Below are 21,181 nucleotides of genomic sequence, written 5' to 3'. Positions count from 1 at the left end.
CCCAGCCCCACATTCCTTCAGCCATCTCCTCCTCCTCTTCCTGGAAGGAACGATACTCACCCTCCGCCATTTTGTTTCAAAGACACGCTCCGAGGCGAGGAGGCAGCGAGAGAAACCTATTGGCCACGCCCCCTCGCGTAGCTCCGCCTTCTCCTCAACGTTGGCCGGGTGCTCGACCTATCAGGGCGCGAAGAAGGGAAAGACGCGCCTCCGAAGCCACGCCCCCTGACGTAGCTCCTCCTTCTCCGCCAATCAGAGGAGGAGAATGAAGTTTCGCCACGCCTGCGAGGAGAAGGAAGTTTCGCCACGCCCACTCGAGTAACTCCGCCTCCGCCGCCTTTTCCTCGAGTGGCAGGCCGCTCGACCTATCAGACTGCCGGAAGTGGAGGAGGAACGCCTTTCCCATCGATCCTCTCGGCGCTCTCCTCCTCCTAGCGCAGAGGGATAGGAGCCTGCCAGGCTGGCAAATCGAGCGCCGAACGCAGCTGATGCAACCCAAAGGAAAGGCGTTCAGGTGAGTGAAGGATGGATTTAGGGGCGAGGGGCGTCAGTAACAAGGAAGCCCCTCACTTAAAAGGGGAGGAATAGGCAGGGAAAGGGAAAGGGGAGGGGAAATAAACCCTTTTAATTGGGGTCCAGGAGAGGAATGGGGTTAAAAATGGTTCTGAATGGAGGAAAAGGGGCTGAATTGCTTCCAGACTGGGGAGGGACTACAACTCCCATTATCCCCAGGCAGCCTTGGCTGCCTGGGGATGATGGGAGTTGTAGTCCCTCCCCAGTCTGGAACAAGACATCAAAACTATAATATGTCCTCTCTAGGAATCTCTAGGTCCTCCAGCGCAACTCTATGGTCAACGTTAACCATAGAGTTGCACTGAAAGACCTCCTAGAGAGGACTTTCCACTAGGCCTTTGTAGCTCCTCCAGTGCAACTCTATGGTCAGTGTCTGTTGGACATTGACCATAGAGTTGCGTTGGAAGACCTAGAGATTCCTAGAGAGGCGTCCTCTCAGTTAAAAACGTGGTGTTTTGTGTGGTTTCCCCATATCCACAGGGGTCTTGTGCCCCTAATCCTAGCCAATATGGAGGGACAAGTGTTTAGTGTTTTGATCAAGGGAAGTCATAGTATGACTCTATAATGCACTTGTCCAGTTCTGGGCATCACAGTTCAGGAAAAGGATGCTGAGAAGGAGGAGAGGGTCCAGAGGAAGGAGACCGAAATGGCCAAATGGCACAGACCCAGCTGGACCCAGAGCGACACAACCGGACTCCTGTTTCTCTTTCACTTTCTGTTCCCTTTTCTCCAAACAGCCACAGTTTATGTGAAGCCCTTCCTCCATCTTAACTCATAGCCTTGGAACAGACAGCTTCAGGAAGCGACAGCGGACTCTCCTTCCTTAGAATATAGACTCATCTACAAGTCAAAAGTCTATGCCCAAAAATTGACCCCAAAAACCTGGGTCCACTTATCCACAGGTCAATGTCAATACTGTACTTTAACTCATATATATACATACACACGCAAACACACACACACACACACATATATATACATATATACATAGTGAGACATGCTATTTCCTAAGCCACCATCATTGGAAAACTGGGGGGGTGGGGCAATTAGCTTATGGCAGTGGTTCCCAACCTGTGGGGTCAGGACCCCTTTGTGGGTCGAATGGCCCTTTCATGGGGGGTCACCTAAGACCATTGGAAAACACCTATTTAATTACAGTAATGAAGTAGCAACGGAAATGATTTCATGGGTTTGGGTCACCACAACATGAGGAACTGTATTAAAGGGTCGTGGCATTAGGAAAGTTGGGAAGCACTGGCTTATAGTGAGATTTGAATGTCCTCTGAGGAAGGAGGAGAGGGCACCCCCTTCTGCTGTTCTTGGCTATGGTTCCACCTGGTTCTCCCTGAATTGTGTGTGTCTTTTGTTCAGTTCTAGTTTGTAAGGGATTGTTGGTGAGCGAGCGGCTGGTGGTGCAATGGGGCACGAACTGACAGCAGAGGAGAAGTATCACTTGATCACCCGCAACCTGCAGGTACTTCTAATGCAAGCGTAGAAAGCTGCGAGGGCTTACTAGGATGGGGATATTTTCACATGTTTTGAAAGGAGGCTTTCTATGTGGTTTTTCAAAAACGGGGAGGGGTTTTTAGAGACTGCAAATGTGAATCTCAGAGCTGCACATAGCCTGCTGGCCACAGTTTTAACCACCTCTGGTTCGGACACTTTGTAAAGTAAACATTCTTCTGCTAATGTGGGTTTCTGAGCTGGTTTTGAGATTCAGGGCCCTGGTTCCTTGTTCACTGAGGCATATTTATGAGAAGGAAACATGGGCCTTGTACAGACAGGCCAAAATAAAGCTGCTTCAGGTCACTTTGGAGGTATGCTGATTAAATGATGCATGCGTCCTAAGAGTCCGGAGGCTGCACCAAAGCCATGCTCTATTCCTTAGGACTGGAGCGTGGCTTTGGCTGGGCATCCAGATTCTTAGGGCACATGCATCATTTAAACAGCATACCTCCAAAGTGACCAAAAGCAGCTTTATTTTGGCCTGTCTGTTCAGAGCCATAATTGGCACCAGGGCGGCACACTTGAGCATCTTGCACAAAAATTAAAGCTTTGAGTCAGACACATTGCTAGACCATGTATTGCAGCAGAGGGAATGTGATACCAGGAGGCCAATGTATTTGTACATAGGCTGTTATTTTTACAGCTTGAAAGCCAGGCCACATGCACTCTGCCACATCTGTGTGGCTACTCTTTTTCCTGTGACAAAACAGAGAAAATTGCCTTTCCTAGAGACCTCCAGGAGCAGTGAATCGTGTTTTAAATAGATCACAGATCCCTTCCAGTTTTTAATAGCCCCAAATACTCTTTTTTCATGACTGGAGGTGGACTTCTTGCTGCTACCAGTTTTCTTTTGATTTCTCCCCATTTTTTGGGCAGTCTTTGTGGCCCCCAGAGTTTTCCACAGACAAAACATTGGCCCCTGAACCTGCTAAAATTGCCCACATCTGCAGCAGGCATCTCAGTTCAGTTGATGAGTCCCATGATGTGTGTGGTTTCCTCAGCTAAACATAATGTGGATTCTTACAGTCAGGAGGCTATTAACATAATTTTAGCTTCCCAGTTAATTAGTTCTAAGGTTAAGATAATTCAGTTTTTCAAAGGAAGGAAATGGGAAAAGGTAAGAGGTCTGCGGTGGTGCTAATTTTCCCACTAGATTCTTATCTGGCATGGCCTCTTGCGCATTAAGATGCTCTGCTGATAAGCTTCTTTCTTGCTAATTGGAGGAGATACTACTACTTGTGAACTCTGTGCATTCGTTTCCATGTACAGTTGCACAATTTGTCAATTCAACTAATGCACAATCATCTTATATAATTCCATGAGTGACACTTACAATCTGCCTCTTTGATGTAGTAGAACCTTTGCTTTCTTTGCATTTCTCCCTTTGTTTGGCAGTGATAATATACTTCTCTCTTTTGTTTCCAGGAAGTTCTTGGTGAGGATAAGTTGATGGCCATCCTGAAGGAGCGTGAGCTGAAGATCTACTGGGGGACAGCCACAACGGGCAAGCCTCACATAGCCTACTTTGTGCCCATGTCCAAAATAGCGGATTTCCTCAAGGCTGGCTGTGAGGTAAGACTGAGTATTTGGAGGGATGTCATTTCAGAAGATGCGCTTGTTTACTGCTGCTGTGAAGACTAGGAAACAAAGCAGTGGGTTTCCAAGGACACATGGATTGCCCTAGTCATGCTTTTCCTTGCTCTCAGGTGACGATCCTGTTCGCTGACCTCCATGCTTACCTGGACAATATGAAGGCCCCCTGGGAGCTGCTGGAGCTGCGCACTCAATATTACGAAAATGTCATCAAGGCAATGCTTGAGAGCATTGGGGTGCCACTGGAGAAGCTCAGGTTCATCCGTGGGACGGACTACCAGCTCAGCAAGTAAGTCTGGTCTGAGGGGAATGGTCTGAACTTCTGAGAGGATGGCATTTCCATTGCTCCTAAGATATCCTTAACCTTCCTGAGGTTTAATTTAATTAGCTTACTTGCTGATTAGCTTACTTGCTGTTCACCGCTATGATCTTTGGAATAGCGGTATATAAATAAAACAAATTAATTATTATTATTAATCTGGTATTGGCAGTTCATTTGGAAGGAGACGTTGGTGACAGTCTCGTACAATGCCTGTTCATCTTTGTGCAACAGAAAAAAATGGAAAGGGAATATCCTGCATGTGAGCTTTTTAAATACCGCCTTCCTGCTGTCTGAGGTTATCTAAAGAGACCATATCCTGCCAATATCTGAGGCAGGTTTGGTGGGGACACTCAGTAGAGCAATCATGACCTGGCAACAGAGATGTAAGTTAGGGGTGGGCATGTAGTTGCGTCTAGTGTAACTATACACTCCTCCAGTGAGATCTGTGAGTTTGGCCAAGAGATGTGTAGCACAATCAGTGCACAGCTCTGTAAAGACTGACAGTCTCTAAGAGACTGACACTACCTAACCCTGGGGTAGAATCCTGGCCTCTCTATGCTCAGCCTCTACCTTTTATGGCCCCTGGGATCTTTACCATACAGCAGTGGTTCCTAAACTTAAGTCCTCTGAGTATTTTATACTCTAGCTCCTTGAATCTCCTGTCAGCTTGGCTAAAATTCAGGAATTCTGGGAGCTAAAGTCCAAAACCTTTGGAAGACAAACGTTTGAGACCTGCAGACATAAAGTGAAAGGAGTAAGGTAGTTCTCCCAACATGACTTGGATTTTTGTCCTACTCAGGGAATACACACTGGATGTGTACCGGCTGTCCTCCGTCGTCACCCAGCATGATGCCAAGAAAGCTGGTGCTGAAGTGGTCAAGCAAGTAGAGCACCCCTTGCTCAGCGGCCTTCTCTATCCAGGACTTCAGGTACCTATTATTCTCCCCACTCCAAGCACACACATTGCAAATGGCTCCCTCCTCACTGTCCTGCTGGCCAGAGAAAACGTTGCTATCCTGCTTTTAAGAACTGGTGGCAAAGAGCTTTTTCACAGTGTGCTCTTTGTCTGATTTTTATTTTTTGTCTTTTAGTGTATTGTTAAACTGTTGTAATTCTACGAACTAAGTGCATTTCAAAGTAACGTCTATATTATCTTTAGTGATGTTTTTATACATACTGTGCTTTCATCTGTATCTGTGCTGGGGAGAAGCCAAGTGGATATTATAGGGATTGCTTTTACAGCCATCTCTCTCTCTGCAGGCCTTGGATGAGGAGTACCTGAAGGTTGATGCCCAGTTTGGAGGAGTAGACCAGAGAAAGATTTTCACTTTTGCAGAAAAGGTGAGAACTGAGGTTTGCCTGGCCTTTAGACCATCGAGTGATGGGTTTTCAAGAGCTGTGGGGAGGATTCAGACTTGCTAATGAACCAAAACTGTTTGCCTTTACTGTATGGAGTACTCTGTGGCCTAGCAAAGAGCAAGGTGGGATATTACTGTACTTAATGAATTGATTCACGCCCATCTGCTGTTAGAAGGAATTGCCTCCCATGCCTTTCCTTCTGTTGCCATTGCTCACTCCACCAAATCCACATCCATTCCTTCAAAGCCTCCCCAGAGCGTAGAGTTGGGGAAGTGTCCATGTGACGACTCTTGTGATTTTCTCTCTAGTACCTTCCCTCACTGGGCTACACCAAGCGCATCCATCTCATGAACCCAATGGTTCCAGGATTGACAGGGAGCAAGATGAGTTCCTCAGAAGAGGTGAGATTTTAAACTGGACTTGTGCCTGAAAGGACCAATTCCTGGAGGGAGGAAACTTAGATTTAAGATGGTTAATTGGGCACATACATTTTTCAAATGGATCAATCCAACAGCTAAACTGGCTAAGGGTTTGCCCATGGTCAAGAGTCTAACTCAACAATGGTTTCCTACATCTACATTTAAAATGACCTGCCTGCAGAAGAGTTCTGAGGCCTGTGCACCAAGATGAATACCAGGGGCCCTCCTGAACCAATTCCTCCCCACCCCCTGTTTTTTAGGAGTCCAAGATTGATCTCCTGGATCGTAAGGAGGATGTGAAGAAGAAGCTCAAGAAGGCCTTTTGTGAACCAGGCAATGTAGAGAACAATGGAGTCTTATCCTTCATCAAGCACGTACTCTTCCCACTCAGATCAGGTAATGATCCCCAAGCAGTCAAAATCTATGGGGTGGGAATGGTGGTGGTAGTGGTGACAGGTTCTGGGTCTTCATGGTGTGGGGAGAGATGTAGCCAGCCATCTGCTTGGCTGGAATGCAGTCTGAAGAAGAACACTGAGATGAAGGGCTAAGAGCCTCATCCCTTTATTTTTCTTTATTGGTTCTGATGACATGCGCCTCTCACTACTTCAGTATGCACCCAGTTCTTCTTTGTGTGATTCTTTGACTCTTCTCCTCCCACATCCCACAGAGTTCGTGATCCTTAGAGATGAGAAATGGGGAGGAAATAAGACCTACACAAATTATGGAGACCTGGAGAAGGACTTTGCTGACCAGGTGAGATGCTTGGAAGGGTCTAGAGGCGGGAAAGAGTTAACTTGTACAAATGACCTTCTCAGATACTTCTTCCATTAGCTTGTCACCCTTGAAGATAAGAATATGAAGGCTGAGAACAAAACTGGGGGAGGAAATTTACCTCTGTTTGCTGAACTGCATGCATGGTTGTCATAACTCCTGTGGAAGAGTGATGCTTCTCACTTGCATGCTTTTCTTTTCTTTGTTTGCTTCAGCACAATACAACTCTTGGGCATCCATCTTCCTTTGGCTTCAAGTGGGGGGAGGCTGCCCTCCCCAGCCCAGGTGTCCCATGTAGTCAATGAAGACCAAGTGGTGTAGGTTACATTTCAGAAGAAAAAACTGGCAAAACTACCCTTTGCCTAAGAAAAACCTATAAAATTCATTGGGATGCCATAAGTCAACAGGCGATTTGAAGGCACACACTCATATACAAACGTTATTTGTATTCAGCCTGCCAACCCCACCTGCAATGAAGATGCTCTATTAGGGACAGATAAAGGGCCTGTTGAATTCTACCTGTTAGGGCCATTGGAAACTGTGCTGAGAGAAAAGCATTACACAAGAGAGAAATGGACTGATCAGTTCTTCCATCTTCTCTTGGGCTGGCAGGTTGTCCATCCCGGGGACTTGAAGAACTCCGTGGAGGTGGCTTTGAACAAACTTCTGGAGCCCATCAGAGAGAGGTTCAGCAGTTCGCAGATGAAGAAGCTTGCCAGTTGCGCATATCCAGACCCATCCAAAGCAAGTAAGTGGGGAATGGTACTTCCAGATGTGAGACGAAGAAGCCCACCCCAAGGTGTCCGTATCCCTGCCTGGGTAGCTTTAGTGGGATGGGTTTTATGGATCTCCAGAAAGCTTTTTCAGAGACATTTCTCTCTCCCCCCGCCACCCCACAACCACCCCTTCCCTTCTCTTCCACATATACAGAGGCTGCAACAAAGGGCCCTACAAAGAATTCAGATCCTGAAGAAGTGGTACCATCACGGGTGGATTTACGAGTGGGCAGGGTGCTCAGTGTGGAAAAGGTAGGCCCCAGATCCTGTGTTCATACATCTCCATATACACTGGTACCCCGGGATACGAACGCGCCGCGATACGAAATTTCCGGGTTACGAAAAAAAAATATTAATTAATTATTTCCGGGTTACGAAGGTTTACCCGGGTTACGAAAAAACGCTGGCGCTTTTTAAAATGGAGCCGCGGCAGAGCCGCGGCTTTTCCCCATTAGCGCCTATGGGGATTCGGCTAACGAAAAACTTCCGGGTTACGAAAATGGCGCCGGAACGAATTAATTTCGTAACCCGGGGGACGAGTGTAGTTACGCAGCAGTTGTGGTACTCCAGCCTTCTGCTGAATACTCACATTATGCAAAGGTGTCAGCTTGTTGCACTATTGTGCAGTAATGCACAGGAGCTGGTTTTGTATGTATATTTATATAAAGTTGGCGCTCCAGATCCACAGATTCTGCATCTATGGGTTCAGCTATTCATAACTTGATTATTATTTTTTAATTCCTAAAAGCAAACCTTGATTTTTCCATTGTATATAAGGAACACCATGTTACTGTCCCATTGTATATGGTGGGACTTGAGCAACCATGGATTTGGTATCCACAGCAGGGTCCTGGAAACAGCCCACTGTACTGTCCAAAAATTTTCAACTGTGTGGCTAGAGTCCTAGGTGGTTGTTGTTTTTGTCTTGTGCCTTGAAGTCATTTATGACTTACGGCAATCCTATAGGTTTTCTTGGTAAGATTTGTTTAGAGGAGGCTTACCTTTGCATTCTGAAGTTGCCATAGAGTTACTTGCTCAATGTCACCCAGTGGGTTTCACAACTGCAGCTCCTGTTGAAGCTCCTGGCTATAGTTGTGGAGAATAATCATTCCTGTTCCTACTCTGGGTATTGACGCTGCCATTCTTCCACCCCAGCATCCGGATGCCGACACACTATATGTGGAGAAAATTGATGTTGGGGAGGCTGCGCCACGGACGGTGGTCAGCGGGCTGGTCCAGTTTGTGCCCCAAGAGGAACTGCAGGACAGGCTGGTGGTCGTGGTTTGCAACATGAAGCCCCAGAAGATGCGGGGGGTTGAGTCCCAGGCCATGCTGCTCTGCGCTGCCAGGTGTGCAAAGGAAACGGGGTGGGACAGAGTTTTGACTCCTGCAGGGGGTTGTAGTGAGGTGCAGAAGGGTTGCCAGTTGGCCACCATTTTGCGTGTAGGGGGTGGGTTGGTCATTTGCTATCCTAGTAGTGAGCCTCAGGTTCTGAGGCTGAGCCCATTCCCTCTGACCTTCCTCAGAGGGCCACTCCACATTCCTAGTTTTCCCCTTACCCCAAAATGTTTCAAGAACCTTCTTGGGAATATCTCTCTTCCTCATAAAACCCCACAGCTCTGGGGAGCCCTGTCAGATAGAGCCCTTGGACCCACCGGCGGGCTCCTGCCCCGGAGAGCGCGTATTCGTGGAAGGCTACGAGAGCGGTCAACCCGACGAGGAACTGAAACCCAAGAAGAAGGTGTTTGAGAAGTTGCAGGTGAGCAGGAGGGTGACTCCCGCAAGGGGCCAGGTCCCTTCATGCTAGAGATCTCAGCAGTCTTCTGGAGCCTCTAAAAGCAAAGAAGACTGGTAACACCCAATGGAAGGGATATAAAGCTGAGACTGCAAGTCCCAGCAGACCTCAGCCAGTAGTGAGGAATGCTGGGAATCTTAGTCAATTAACCAGTCACTTTAGTTATACACCCCCTTTCCCCCCTCCATACCAAGAGTGGGACTCAGGTCTCACAACATCTGGAGGGCTGTCTGATTCCCACCACAACAAAAAACAGATTGTCTCTCAGTATAAAGCCCCCCCATTTTGGAAGAAAAACAAGATATAAATTTCATAAATAAATCTTGTCCTTTATCTATCTCACCAGGCTGACTTCCTGATTTCTGACGACCTTGTGGCCCAGTGGAAGGGGAAGAACTTCATGACCAAACTGGGGAATCTCACGTGCAAAACCCTAAAAGGCGGCGGCATCCGCTAAACCCGCCCTCGGCGTCCATCTCCTCCGCGCCTCTTCCTGCCCAGTGACCATCCCTGCTACTTCATTGCTCAAGCAGTCCAGCAGCACCAGGCCCATGAAGAAACAAAATGAAAGGACTTTACTTCCAGTCTCTGGAGGTAAGGGCACTTAGAAGCGTGAGAGGCCAGGGCTTGAAGCCCTGTCTCTGAAATAAAGACATGTTTACTTATATATGAGAGGAAAAAACCAATTGCTGCTAGTGGATCATAAGGAGGATGTGAAGGTGGTGGAAATCTCTCCTCTTTAAACCTGAGAAGAGGAAACCATGCCAAAACCAAACTATCCTCTCAAGCACAGGTAGGAATGAGGCAGCTTCCCAGATGTTGCTGGACTGCAAGGCTCATCATTCCCTTCACCATTGGCAATGATGCCTAGGTCCAGTGGAAAGTGCAGCCCCAGAACATTTGGACAACTGTATGATTTCCAACCCAGCTTTTACGGTTGAGTGTGCACCTCCCCTCTGGTATGTTTGTGGCCATGTTACACAAGAAGGCTCCATCCATTTAACCACCTCCGCCAAGTTCAGACCCAGGCTGACGAAGCATGCAGGAGAAAGGATCTCCATCAGATTAGCAAAGGTTACACTTTGTCTGTCATAGACACTGGATTCTAAATCTGTCATCCATCCCCCAAATAAAATGGTCACTTGGTGGCTTCTGATTCTACAGGGATACTGTCTCTAGAGTTTTGTGGGCAAAATGTGTTACTGCTGGGTGTGTTATTAGAAATATCTTTTAAAACATCATCACAAGGTAAATGTTCTTGAACTTCCAGAAGAATAGCCATGTTATTCTGTTGTAGCGGTCTTGTAGTTATGTGCAAATGTAGCCCAGTTCTTTATAAACCAGGTGGCCATCCCCTCAAATACTCAGCTGGAAGGTAAAGGGTAAATCCACGGATTGTGCACAAAAACAGCAGGACCAGGAAGCTGCGAAAGGTCTTTGTGTGTGGAATGCTTTTAACATTATACATCATTCAGTCCTAGACCAACATATGCGTGAATGCACACTCTTGCACACAACCACACACATCTGTCTCTTCTGTTGCCCAGTTTGCATTTCTTTTCCACCCTCCCTTTCCCAAGATACTCAATTCACGGGCAAGAAGTAAAAGAATCAGCAAGCAAGCTTTAATCATTCATCTTTACAAAGACCCTTTTTTTTTTAAAAAAATGGAGTTCACCCTCATTTTTTTACTCCTCCCTTTCTCAAAGGTAGATTTTCTTCTCTTTCCTCCTCGTTTTTTTATTCTTGTTTTTGTTTTGTTTTTTTAATAATCATGGAAATCAAATCAAATGACCCCAGGATTTTTCAGAGTATATAAATCTGTCGCCTAGTGTTTCTAGAGATTGGAAAGCAAAGGCATAAAGGAGAAAGGGAAGATTAAGTGGGAAGCGTTTGGTCCCCTTTCCACACCAGGGCATCCCAATCCCTCCTTTCTCCTGCACTGTCTACCCTCCTTCTCTTGCCCTCAAAAGTGCTGTTGGGTCTCTGGAATAACCTATTTTGGTGATTGTAAGAACCCTGTCCTCAATGGGGAAGTTAAGACTCCTATCCTTACGCCACTTGAGTGGCATGCGGAACTAGATGCTTGTCTGGATGCCATCTGATCACTGTTGCGGCCCAACTTGATGCCAAGCGACTCACTTCTGGGATTTGTAACCTCAGGCACACGCGGTTCGACAAGAGCAACGTTGCAGGAGACTACCGTGTTGGCAGCTCTTAGCTCAGCCTCCTGGAGCTGCCCTTTTGGAGGCGTTAGTGCAGGGCATGATGATGCCCAGGGGAAGGCACTGGGCATCACTGACACATCTGTCCTACCAAAAGGAAGAGGATGGCAGCATCTGCTGGGGCAGTATTGAGCTATCACAACATCTACTGCACAGCAACGCTTTCCAAACATAAGACGCCAGTTTTTGCCAAGGGAGACCCCTGAGTTATTTGGTCTGCATGCTAAAGAGGAGCTCTCAGACAGGGATGATTTTCTGGAGACACCAAGGATTGGACTTTAGGGTCCCCTCCTGGATTCTTGGTGGTAAGCAGATGCCACTCAGTTAGAACCTTGCAAAAGGATGACGTTTTGAAGGAATCTGGTGTCGAGGTTTAGTGACATTCTCCGACAGGCAATCGGCAATGACAGATGCATGGCCTTGAAGAGGCAGCTTGCTCATGAATGCACAGCCCCAGAGGTGAGCATGAGGTGGTTGTAGCTGTTGCTTACCCCAGGGAAGAAGGAGACTTACGAGACATTTGCTACCATGGCTATCCATCCACCTTATGATGCTCTATGTAGAAAGCAGAAAGTGCAGAGCGGCAGAGATTCCATTGGTTAATGGAACTCAGCCTTGGTTTGGCCCTGCTCTTCCAAGTTTCTTAATTTTCTGCAGAAATTTCAGGACGAAGGGAATTCACTTTGCATGTGCACACACCCAGCAAAGTGGTACACCCTTGCAAACGTCAATACTTTTAAAAGAGAACTCTTTGCCTCCAAGAGGACTTTGGGCTTAACTGGCATCTGGGCCCCCAATGCATTGCTTCTATCAAGAGATGCACCTCAAGGTTTTCCCCTCCAACTGACCACAGAACACCTTCTGCACACACCTTCCAAATCACCATCTGCCAACCAAACCCAACAATGCTGAGAAATTCCAAATGGACCCCAAAGGAAATGTAGCATCAGATGTCAGACATTGAATGATGTCTGTTTTGATTTTTTCCCCCCTCCCAGGATGGGTGGAGAGCCAAAGCACTGTTTGCAGAATTTTGGTTTCAAAGAATTGCACTGAATCCCCCCAATCTAGCCCACATTTTCCTGCTTCTCTATTCAGGGCAGGGTCTCAAAGCCTGGAATGTCTCGGAGCAAAGTGCACAAGTCTGCAATGACTTTGCTGTGGCAGTGAAGAGCCAGGTTTTGGGGTGTTCAGTAGGTTTTGGGGTGCTCCACCTGCCTCTTTGCCAAGCTGAGACAGTAGCAGTTTCTAAGGCACCTGCTGACAAATTGGTTAGACCCTGTTGTACTTTACGTTGCCAATACAGCTCCTTGCTCCCTTTAAGAAGACACCCCTCGAAAGGGTTCTTCTTGCTATACGGAAGGGGTTTTAAAACCCAGAACCCTGTCAAAGAGACAAGCCATCCCCTAAAGGTCCAATCCAGGCACAAAGGGAATGGTAGTTGAAAAGAGGCAGGGCATTTTAAAAAGTAATAGACAAGGAGTAAACCTGTATGCTTTTGTCACCCTGATCCTGTTACCCACTTCTCCTATGCCCTGGTTTGTGCTATGGCAGAATCTCACTGTGTCTGCAAAATAAGAAAGAAAAAGCGCCACACTTGCCCTCCACCCCAGAGTCATCTCTTTATGACCGAGTCCAGTTTGCCCACAGGAGCCCTACCTACGGGATATATATATAGATTTATATATATAAAATATATGTCACAGCATTGTCCTCCAACCTGCAGGGCCCCTTTCGGTGCAAGCTTTTGCAAGTGCAAGAGTTCCACAGAATGTATGCAGAGAGGATCAGGGCCTTGGCCAGATCTGGGAAGACCACAGAGTCCTCTGAAACAGCCTTGGTTCGTCCAGCCTTGATTTTGAGAAAGTGCTTTCCGTTTTGTTTGATGCCAGGCGAGTGCCAGATCCGGTGAGTCTCCCATTCCCACCGGACGACAACGCAACCCACAAAGAAAGAAAGAAAAAGAAAAATGAAGAAGTGGTGGGGCTGCCTTTGAAAAACACACAAAGCTGTTTCAACTTTGCCACTTCTTTCCTTGCCAGGAGGGCAGAGTCAGTTGTTGCTATCCTCTTCGTTCTTTTTTGATTTTTAAAAGCCTTTTCCTCGTGCATGAAACAATTTCTGGTGGGGAAAAATGAAACACTAGCAAACCTAGCTAGGAAAGGCTGCTCAATAAGAGGAAAAACAGGAGACAGCAGCAGGAGAAAGGGTTTGTGCTATCTTTTGTCTTCAGATGTAAAATAAAGCTCTCGTCTTCAGAGAAAAGTGAAACCAACACGATTTTTGCATAAATATCAAGGCCATCAGAGGCTAAGGCTGCTTTGTTTTTGACTTTCCTTGTCCCCACATCCTGGACCCTCCTCTGACCTGCTCAGGTCCCTGAGATATTTTTGTTTTGATTTAAACTCCTGTATATTGGGGCAAACGTACCACAGGGTCTTCCTTCACGCCGTCTCTTGCCGTGAGTCTGTAAGAAGAAGACAAGGTTAAGTGTCTGGATACGATTTGAGATGTTAAGAGCTTGGTTCAGGTTCTATCCAACTTAACAGCCCTATGACCTTCCCTTGGCTTCAGTTCCTCAGGTATAAAATGGGTTTAACAGTCAGGTTTATCCTTAGCTTGACTTGCAGCCCACCTTTAATTGCTTCCTCGCCTTTCCCAGTCTAGTAAGTTGCATCATTATTACCGTAACAGCCAGAAAGGGTTGCCTATTGCAATTTTGTTTTCTGAAATAACAAGGTAATAACTGCCATGGTTTTCCTACATACTAAACAATACAGTCCAATATGCTGCAAGTCTCTGGAGATACGCTCCATAACAGCCATTCCTTGTGCACTGAGTTTTTACGCAAGCAGAAACCATTGAGTATGGCACCCAAAATCCCATGCTATTTCTTCCTCTGTTCCTAAGCCATATCCAGTTTTGAGCACGCCAACAAGATTTTGCAACCTACAACTCCCATCATTCCCTGAAACCAGGGACACTTTAAGGGCATAACGTTGAGAAGGCTGGTATGCAACATTCAACTCCCAAGCCTTTCTTAGTTGACAGTGCATTTTGGCTAACCTCTCTGGTTCCAGACTCAATTCTAGTTGCTGGATTGAACTATTAAAGGCCCAGATGTCTGAGGATCAAAATACAGAATTGGACAGATTCTTCAATAAAAATCTCCCACCATGCTAGGATCAAAGTCCCTAGTTATGCTCCACTAAAGTTACACTCCACCAGCGTACTTACACCAGGGATCCAGAGGACAAAAGGCTGCTGCTTCTCCCCCAATTGCACAGCAGCACCCAGATGGATCCCTGGAACAGCTCCATCCCATCCCTTGATCACTGACAAACCCTAAGGATGTACCCAGGTAATGTCTAAGGAGATGGTACATGGACATACCCTGCAGACAACCAGTGACCATCTGGTGACTGCTGTGGCACAGCTAGGGCAAAGGCACCTTGGGATATTGGATTCTTCCTTGAAGGAGGACTGAAAAAGTACTTATGCTGGCTAAATGTTATACCACTATAAGTCAACAACATGATTCTGGCCTTAGGTCAACAGCGTAAGTCCTGCTGCAGTTCTTTTACTGCTCTTAGTTATAAGGAGCAGGGCCTTTTTAGCTGTGGTACCATCTTTGTAAGATGCATTTTCAAAGAAACCCCACTGTCCCTGTCATCTATATGTGTGTTATTGTTTTATTTCAAGCACCAAAATTTGACAACGCAGGAGCGAACAGCCCTCTAAGTCAAACACTCCCTCTCCAATGAAAAAAAGATGCAGGGAGAATGGGTCTTGTTTTCAAGAAGTACTTAGCAACTTAAAAGCAAGGTGTATCCTCCCCAAGGGATTGTTTTACAGCAGAAATACTTCAACAGAAGTGGCAGAGGCACAAACCTTTGGGGCAGGTGATGCCGCCTCCAATCAGTCTGAAAACACCAGTTCCCCCCGCTCCATATTCCCTTACCTTGTGCTGGGGGGCTCTGTAACTGTGTTTCAGGCACTGCGGAGGGGCCGGTGCCATTAGCCTGGTTACCAGACATGTCATTCTTAGTCCTCTCCCCAAGTGCCGTCCGGGGGGAACTCAGCTCCTCGGCTGCTGTTGACTTTGGGCTCCGGGGGGGCTGCAAGTGTCCTGGACCAAGTAAAGGCTTCTTGGCAATGGGTGGGGGGACCTTCTGGGCCTTTTCGGCCTGAGTCTTCCCTGAGGCTGGATGGTTAAGCCCCGGGGCTGCCACGGACCGCTGGCCAGAGAGGTTCATCAATTCGGCCACCAGGTTCTTTTTCAGGTTGGCTTGGGCTTCCGGAGAGGATGGGCTCTCGATCACTAACTTCTTCGGGCTCTTTGCAAAGATGAAACTGGCCGTCGATGCTGGAGATTTGTACATGGGAGATGCTGGACCGTCCTTCGCCTCCCCAGCTGCAGGGAGAGCCACTGCAGCTGCAGAGAAAGATGGCAATGTCATCCGATTTCCGGCCTTCCTCTCTGCCACTCCAAGACCTGGCGCATCTCTGGAAGACAAGGTGGAGGCCTTCAAACGTACCGCATTGTGCAAGGGGTTTGAGGAGGTTGCTTCTTTAGATGCCGACGGGTGTCCCCTCAAGGAAAGGGATTTCCGGATTGGTTTCTGGGGGGCATGCTGTGGCCCTGACTTGCCATTCAGTCCCGAGCTCGGCCCGTTCTGCTCTGCCAGGGGTTTTCCCGCTACCGGGATTGCCGTGGGGCTGTGGGCATCCATGTTGACCGACCGCAAGCGGACCATCTGCAACAGAGAAGGGGTGACGATGGGCAGGTTCGCATCTTCCTTTGGCACAGAGCCACTCTTGCTCCGGGAGGCCGGCTCCTTCTTGGGATCAGAGGGGAGGCCGTTGGCCGGCTTCTTGAGGTTCGTTTGGAGGGTGGGCGGTGAGGGCACTGCTGTTGATGACAACAACACTGGCATCGGAGGCTTCCGGTGGGTCTGCTGGGCACCAAGCAATTCCGGCATTGCCATGGGGAGCTTGGGAGGTGAAGGAGGCTCCACTTTGGGAGCTGGCAGTGCCTGGTCGTCTGGGACTCCATGCTGTTGGCTCTTTGAGGACACCGTGGTGGAGAAGGAAGGGGAAGAGGTGGCCACTTTGACCTCCCCTGTAGTCGCAGCTCTTTGGTTGGCTATTGGTTCCTTGGTGGGATCCGTCTCGGTAGCATCAGTGGAGAACGTTTCGTCTGCCGCCAGTGCCGGCTGGGACCCTGGTGGTAGCAGCATGAAGTAGGCTTCATCTGGGGGAGGAAAGTCAGCCATGGAGAGATCGTGTTCCTCTGGCAGAGGTGGAGGAGGAGGGGGCCACTGAGTATCCGGAGATGCATCCACCTCCATCTCTGAAGGGGTCGGAGTGGCAACAGAAGCAGTGGGGACTTCAGGACTTCCATCAGACTTCTTTGCAGGGGGTGGAGGTGGATGATAAGCCGGAGGTGGCGATGGAGGTGGTGATCCATTACTGGGTTTCGCAATGATACTGGGCTGCTTGTCGGGTGAGGCGGCGGTTGCAGTCCTGTCGGCTTTTGGCTCAGCCTGTTGGGCCTTGGTGGGTGGAGGGCAGGTGGGCGCCGGAACCTTGGGATGAGGAGGAATGACAAAACGTTCCATTTTGCTTTGAGTGGGGCCGTCAGGGGGACTGGCCAAAGATGGGACTGTTGCAGGATCCAAGGGGGCCGCATCCGAAGCAGAGGAGGACAAGGACGTCAGGGAGGAAGAGACGGAGAGCCCCGTCGGGGACTGGAGGGAGCAAACCCGTTCTGGCTTCTTTGGTTGCGGCCTTTTCTTCCCAGGAGAGGAGGCTGTTCCAAGGAGACTCTTGGCGTGCAGGGTGGGCGTCCCGCTCTGGCTCGAATACCCGCTGGAGGGAGACATGGTGCGGCCAAAGCGGTCAGGGGAACTGTTCTTCGAAGGCAGTTCCTGGTTCTTGGCAGCCCTCAGTTCCTCCGCCTCGCGTAGCTTGTCAACAGTGATGGGGCTGTGGTGGGAGATGTCAGGAGAGCAGGCCAGGCTGCTGGTCTCACTTGAACAGGACGGCGAGAAGACCTCATCCTCACCGGTCAGGCTGGGGTTCACTTGTCGCCCCATGGCCCCGCTGCCTTCGTGAGGTCGGCGGTCTGGCTTCGGGGGCAAACCCATGGCTCTGGGCGCCCCTTCAGCCTCCAGCTTCTGGGCTTTCTGGTGCAAGGAGTATGTCCTCCGAGGGGGTGCAGGGGCCTTCTTCATTTTCCTGAGAGAGACGCTGCGGGTTGAGGACCGGTCGCTCCGCAAGCTCACACTGTCTGAGCCATCCGCTACACTGCTGCTGCTGTATGCCGGAGAGGCCCGACCACTGCTGCCGCCTCCGCTGGTACTCCCTGGGTGCCTCACTCCCAGGAGGCTGGGCGAGGCAGGGATGGCACCAGCCCTGGCATTGGGGCAGTTGGAGCTGATGCCACTGGCGGAGCTGTATGTGCTGATCTGGTCCAGTTCGCGCCTGGCCGCCGAGGGGACTTGGCCGTTGGGCCCAGAGTCACCATCCTTCTGCCCACCGTGCGAGGAGATGGTGGAAGTGTTGGAGACGATGGTCTCAGTGGACTGGGAATGGCTCCAGTTGTCACTGGAGGAAGAGTGCTCCCGACTGCGGGGCACTGATGGGAAGCGCCCCATGGAGCGCAGCGAGAGGGCTGGGCTGGCTGTTGAGAGGCTGCAGCGGCTGAGGGTGCGCACTCTGTTGCGGGAGAGAGCAATGACATCCACCATGGGTGGCATGACAGCATTGGGTATAATCTTCGACAGGTAGGTGCCCTGAGGGGAGATGGACATGACCGGGCTGAGGAGCTCTGGGGAGCCAGGCTGGGTGGTCATCCAGGGAACGGCCAGCGATTTGGGCCTTGCCAAGGGGGACAGTTTGGCCTCTGTCTTGCGCCCCAGCAGAGAGTCATCATAGTAGATGCGGTCGATGTGGCGCTGGAGGGCAGAGTCTGTTGCTGCCTCTGCCTCAAGAGCCTGGAGGGAGACGCGGGCACCACCCTCGGGGGCGATGGGGGGTTGGAGGTTGCCATCGATGGTGGGGATGAGTACGACGTTGCCAACCACCTGGCCACCATTTGCCAGGGACTGTGGACTGTGGATGGGTCTAACTGCGATGCTGCCTGGACGTTTCTTCGGATCATAACCATTGCTCAGGCCTGGTAGAGGGACAGATAAGAGTGGTAAGTCAATCAAACCTAAACGTAGCACAAAGGAAAGCATCACTGTTCCTAACGAAAAGCAAGAACAGAGTGAAAAGATCTGAAGATTTAAGATTTAAGCTGGCTGCTTAAAATGTTTCTTGGCTCCCAGATCTCACTCTGTCTCCAAAATCCACAAATCTCTTTCCAAGACCCCCACCAGAAATCCCACTGTTTGCCAGAAAAGCAGTTTCCGCAATTGTACAGCCATAAAGGAGTGTGCACAAAAGCTTTGGCCTATGGATTTCATTTCCATCTGTCACTTTGGTTGCATCATGCAGGGGCTGGAGACTCCCATGTCAGTGGGGCAGTGAATCCACAGTGGATCTTAGTCCAAACATTAGTCTATTTGGAGAACAAGGTTCAGCACTGGGTAGCTCCTTACAGTTCTGGACTAAAACTGAGAATAGATCCACACACATCTCAGTGACATCAGAGCCACCAGGTGGTGCTGGCTTGCACATTTTCCAGTTCTAAAAATTCAGATTTTGTGCTTTGGGGAATGGTTTATTTGTTGGTTGGTTGGTTGCAGGGATAGTCTCTCATCAAGTGCCCTCTTGTCCTGGCAGAAAGCTTACCAAGCTCCTTCTGAACATGCTGGGGGAGACCCAGGACTGTAGTCCTCCGCTCCCGCCTCCTCTTCTCGCCCTTTCCAGATTTGGGAAACGAATCATGCGGCCGGAAGGTAGAACCTGAAATGCAGCAGGGATGCAGAGCACAGACTTCATTACATAAACAAAAGGAAAGAGAGCTTTAATCTAAACCCACACCCTTTTGTCAGACCCAGCCACCCAAGAAATTCAAAACATTTTGCACCATTTTGCTTGAGAGTCGCTCCTTGCACCCTGTCCAAAAACAGACATGAATAAGTCACTAATAGGATTCTGCTATGCAACATATTTTAAGAATGAATCAACACTTGCAGAGGCCTCCAAGAAAAGCCATTATGCCACCTCCTTAAAAAAAAAAAAAGACAGAAAAAGCCAGTCCAGGGATGGGGAGACAAATACAACCTTGGGGGCTACATGTGGCTGTACTTTGCCCATCAGTTTCAAACCATTTTTCCACCAAACTCTTTCAGAAGTCTCTGGGTAAAGTAGCACTTTCTCAACCCTATCCCAAAGACCAGTGGTCATCTCCTTGGGGTGCTTCCAACCTAGGACTTCTGGATGTGCCAATACCTTTCCGCTGGATCATCTCTGAGCGGATAGAGAGGGCATCGTCGGAGGTAGTCTCCGTCGTGCATGATGGTGTCTGGCTTCGGATTGAGACATCATCACCATCCGTGGACGAGCGGGAAGACTGCAGAAAGCAGAAGAAAGAAGGTGAAGGCCCTCTGCCCAAAATTCATGGGGCACTCTGGATGCTGTCAGGCTGCAATTTCCATCATCCCCCTGGCCAGCTTAGGCAGTGCTGAGAGCTGCAGTCCAGCAACAGCTAACATGCTGGAGAATTCCCACTCCTGACATAAGGCTGGGAGAATAAAGCAGGTCAGTGCTTCCAGGGCAGATTAAACTCTTGCTTTTCACCATATAAATAAAATACAGTACTTCCACTGACCCATAGATAAGTCGACTCAAGTTTTTGGGGGTCAATTTTTTAACCTAAATTTCTAGACTTATACATGAATATATACAGTAACTCAGAAATGCCTTTTTAACAATTTCTGGTTGCCTGATAAATGGCATTAGCGATCCCTTTAATTTTTTTACTGTGGATGTGGACTCAGTGTCATCCCAATGCTGGCTATCACTAGTGGCATGGTGGGAGGGCGGCTGCAGTGGCAGCACCCTAACCCTCCAGGCTCCACCACAGTGTGCAATCATCCTCCACCTCCATCCCAGGCTCCCTCTCTAGAGAGAAAGTCTGCGGCCAGAGGAGGAAGACAACTATGGGCTTCCTCTCCAGGGAAAAAGCCCAGGACAGAGCAGCCTGCAAGGATGCACACACTTTTCTCCTGCTCCTCCTCTGTCCCTGGCTTTTTTCTTGGAGAAGAAGTGGGGGCCGGAGCAATGAGGAAAGGTGAAGAGGGTCCAACTAGGCATCACCCCTCTTCTAGGTGTCACCCAGTGCGATCCACACCCCTGTGTCCACTCTAATGACACCACTAGATAGACTGCAAGTAGCAGTGTGTTTCCTTCTTTATGAGTAAGCTACAAGGGGTTGCAACATCATGCTTGCCCACCAGATGTCGGTACTGGCCAGTGCAATTCCATTCTCAGCTTCAATGTCCTCTTTCAAGGGCACAAAAACTCTTCTTCCCGATTAAAGGGAGGCCATGCAATCAGTGTGAAAGGGCACAACACAATCTGGTTTGCTTTTGTGCATTTAAATAAAAAACAGTGTTGGGGGCTCAGGCTGGAAAGACGGCCAAGTTCTCCAAGTTGAATTTTTACCCACCCGCCCCTCTGTGCTTAGATAAGCAGGAACATATCACAGTACCATGGTGATAACAAGAACGCACTTTCGACATGCCCAGGGACACTCTCTCCTTATAATGAGTCAGGTTTCCAGTGTGCATTTCTTTCTTCTTTTTTTCTGGGAGTCCTGGAGAACTGAAGTTGCTAATGGAATGAGACAATACTGGCCCTAATGGAAAAATGCTTTGACTTGGCATAAA

The 21,181-nt window shown here is 48.8% G+C and overlaps 3 protein-coding genes across 6 annotated transcripts in view; 1 reads left to right on the top strand and 2 right to left on the bottom strand.

Moving 5' to 3' along the window:
- Window positions 1–153, bottom strand: part of LOC121916132 (S100P binding protein) — a 17,432-nt gene extending 17,279 nt beyond the window's left edge. Inside the window, exon 1 of the mRNA XM_042440941.1 lies at window positions 61–153. The gene's annotated coding sequence lies outside the window, so the exon portion shown is untranslated. The remainder of the gene's footprint in view (window positions 1–60) is intronic.
- Window positions 154–386: 233 nt separating this feature from the next.
- On the top strand, window positions 387–10,281 carry YARS1 (tyrosyl-tRNA synthetase 1). Of its 2 annotated transcripts, XM_042439379.1 has the most exons (15): window positions 411–514; window positions 1,311–1,475; window positions 1,945–2,047; window positions 3,505–3,651; window positions 3,786–3,961; window positions 4,794–4,923; window positions 5,255–5,335; window positions 5,662–5,754; window positions 6,033–6,168; window positions 6,440–6,525; window positions 7,156–7,291; window positions 7,474–7,571; window positions 8,475–8,668; window positions 8,937–9,078; window positions 9,461–10,281. In XM_042439379.1, exons 3-15 carry the CDS (start codon window positions 1,991–1,993, stop codon window positions 9,569–9,571), a joined length of 1,587 nt encoding a protein of 528 aa, XP_042295313.1. In that variant the 5' UTR covers window positions 411–514; window positions 1,311–1,475; window positions 1,945–1,990; the 3' UTR covers window positions 9,572–10,281. The 2 variants fall into 2 exon arrangements, with proteins under 2 accessions (XP_042295312.1, XP_042295313.1); XM_042439378.1 differs by lacking the exon at window positions 1,311–1,475 and having other exon boundaries at window positions 387–514.
- A 436-nt stretch (window positions 10,282–10,717) lies between these two features.
- Window positions 10,718–21,181, bottom strand: part of KIAA1522 (KIAA1522 ortholog) — a 35,682-nt gene continuing 25,218 nt past the window's right edge. For all 3 annotated transcript variants that reach the window (XM_042439375.1, XM_042439376.1, XM_042439377.1), the window contains 4 exons: window positions 19,743–19,863; window positions 19,140–19,253; window positions 15,301–18,519; window positions 10,718–13,806 (listed from right to left, as the gene is read on the bottom strand). In XM_042439375.1, the coding sequence (XP_042295309.1) occupies window positions 13,784–13,806; window positions 15,301–18,519; window positions 19,140–19,253; window positions 19,743–19,863 (3,477 nt within the window). In that variant the 3' untranslated portion in view covers window positions 10,718–13,783. The remainder of the gene's footprint in view (window positions 13,807–15,300; window positions 18,520–19,139; window positions 19,254–19,742; window positions 19,864–21,181) is intronic.

This window comes from Sceloporus undulatus, chromosome 9 (assembly GCF_019175285.1).
Source record: "Sceloporus undulatus isolate JIND9_A2432 ecotype Alabama chromosome 9, SceUnd_v1.1, whole genome shotgun sequence".
NCBI classification, from domain to species: Eukaryota; Metazoa; Chordata; class Lepidosauria; order Squamata; family Phrynosomatidae; genus Sceloporus; species Sceloporus undulatus.
The sequence above is the reverse complement of the archived record's forward strand: the minus strand, read 5'-3'. Positions and strand labels throughout refer to the sequence as shown.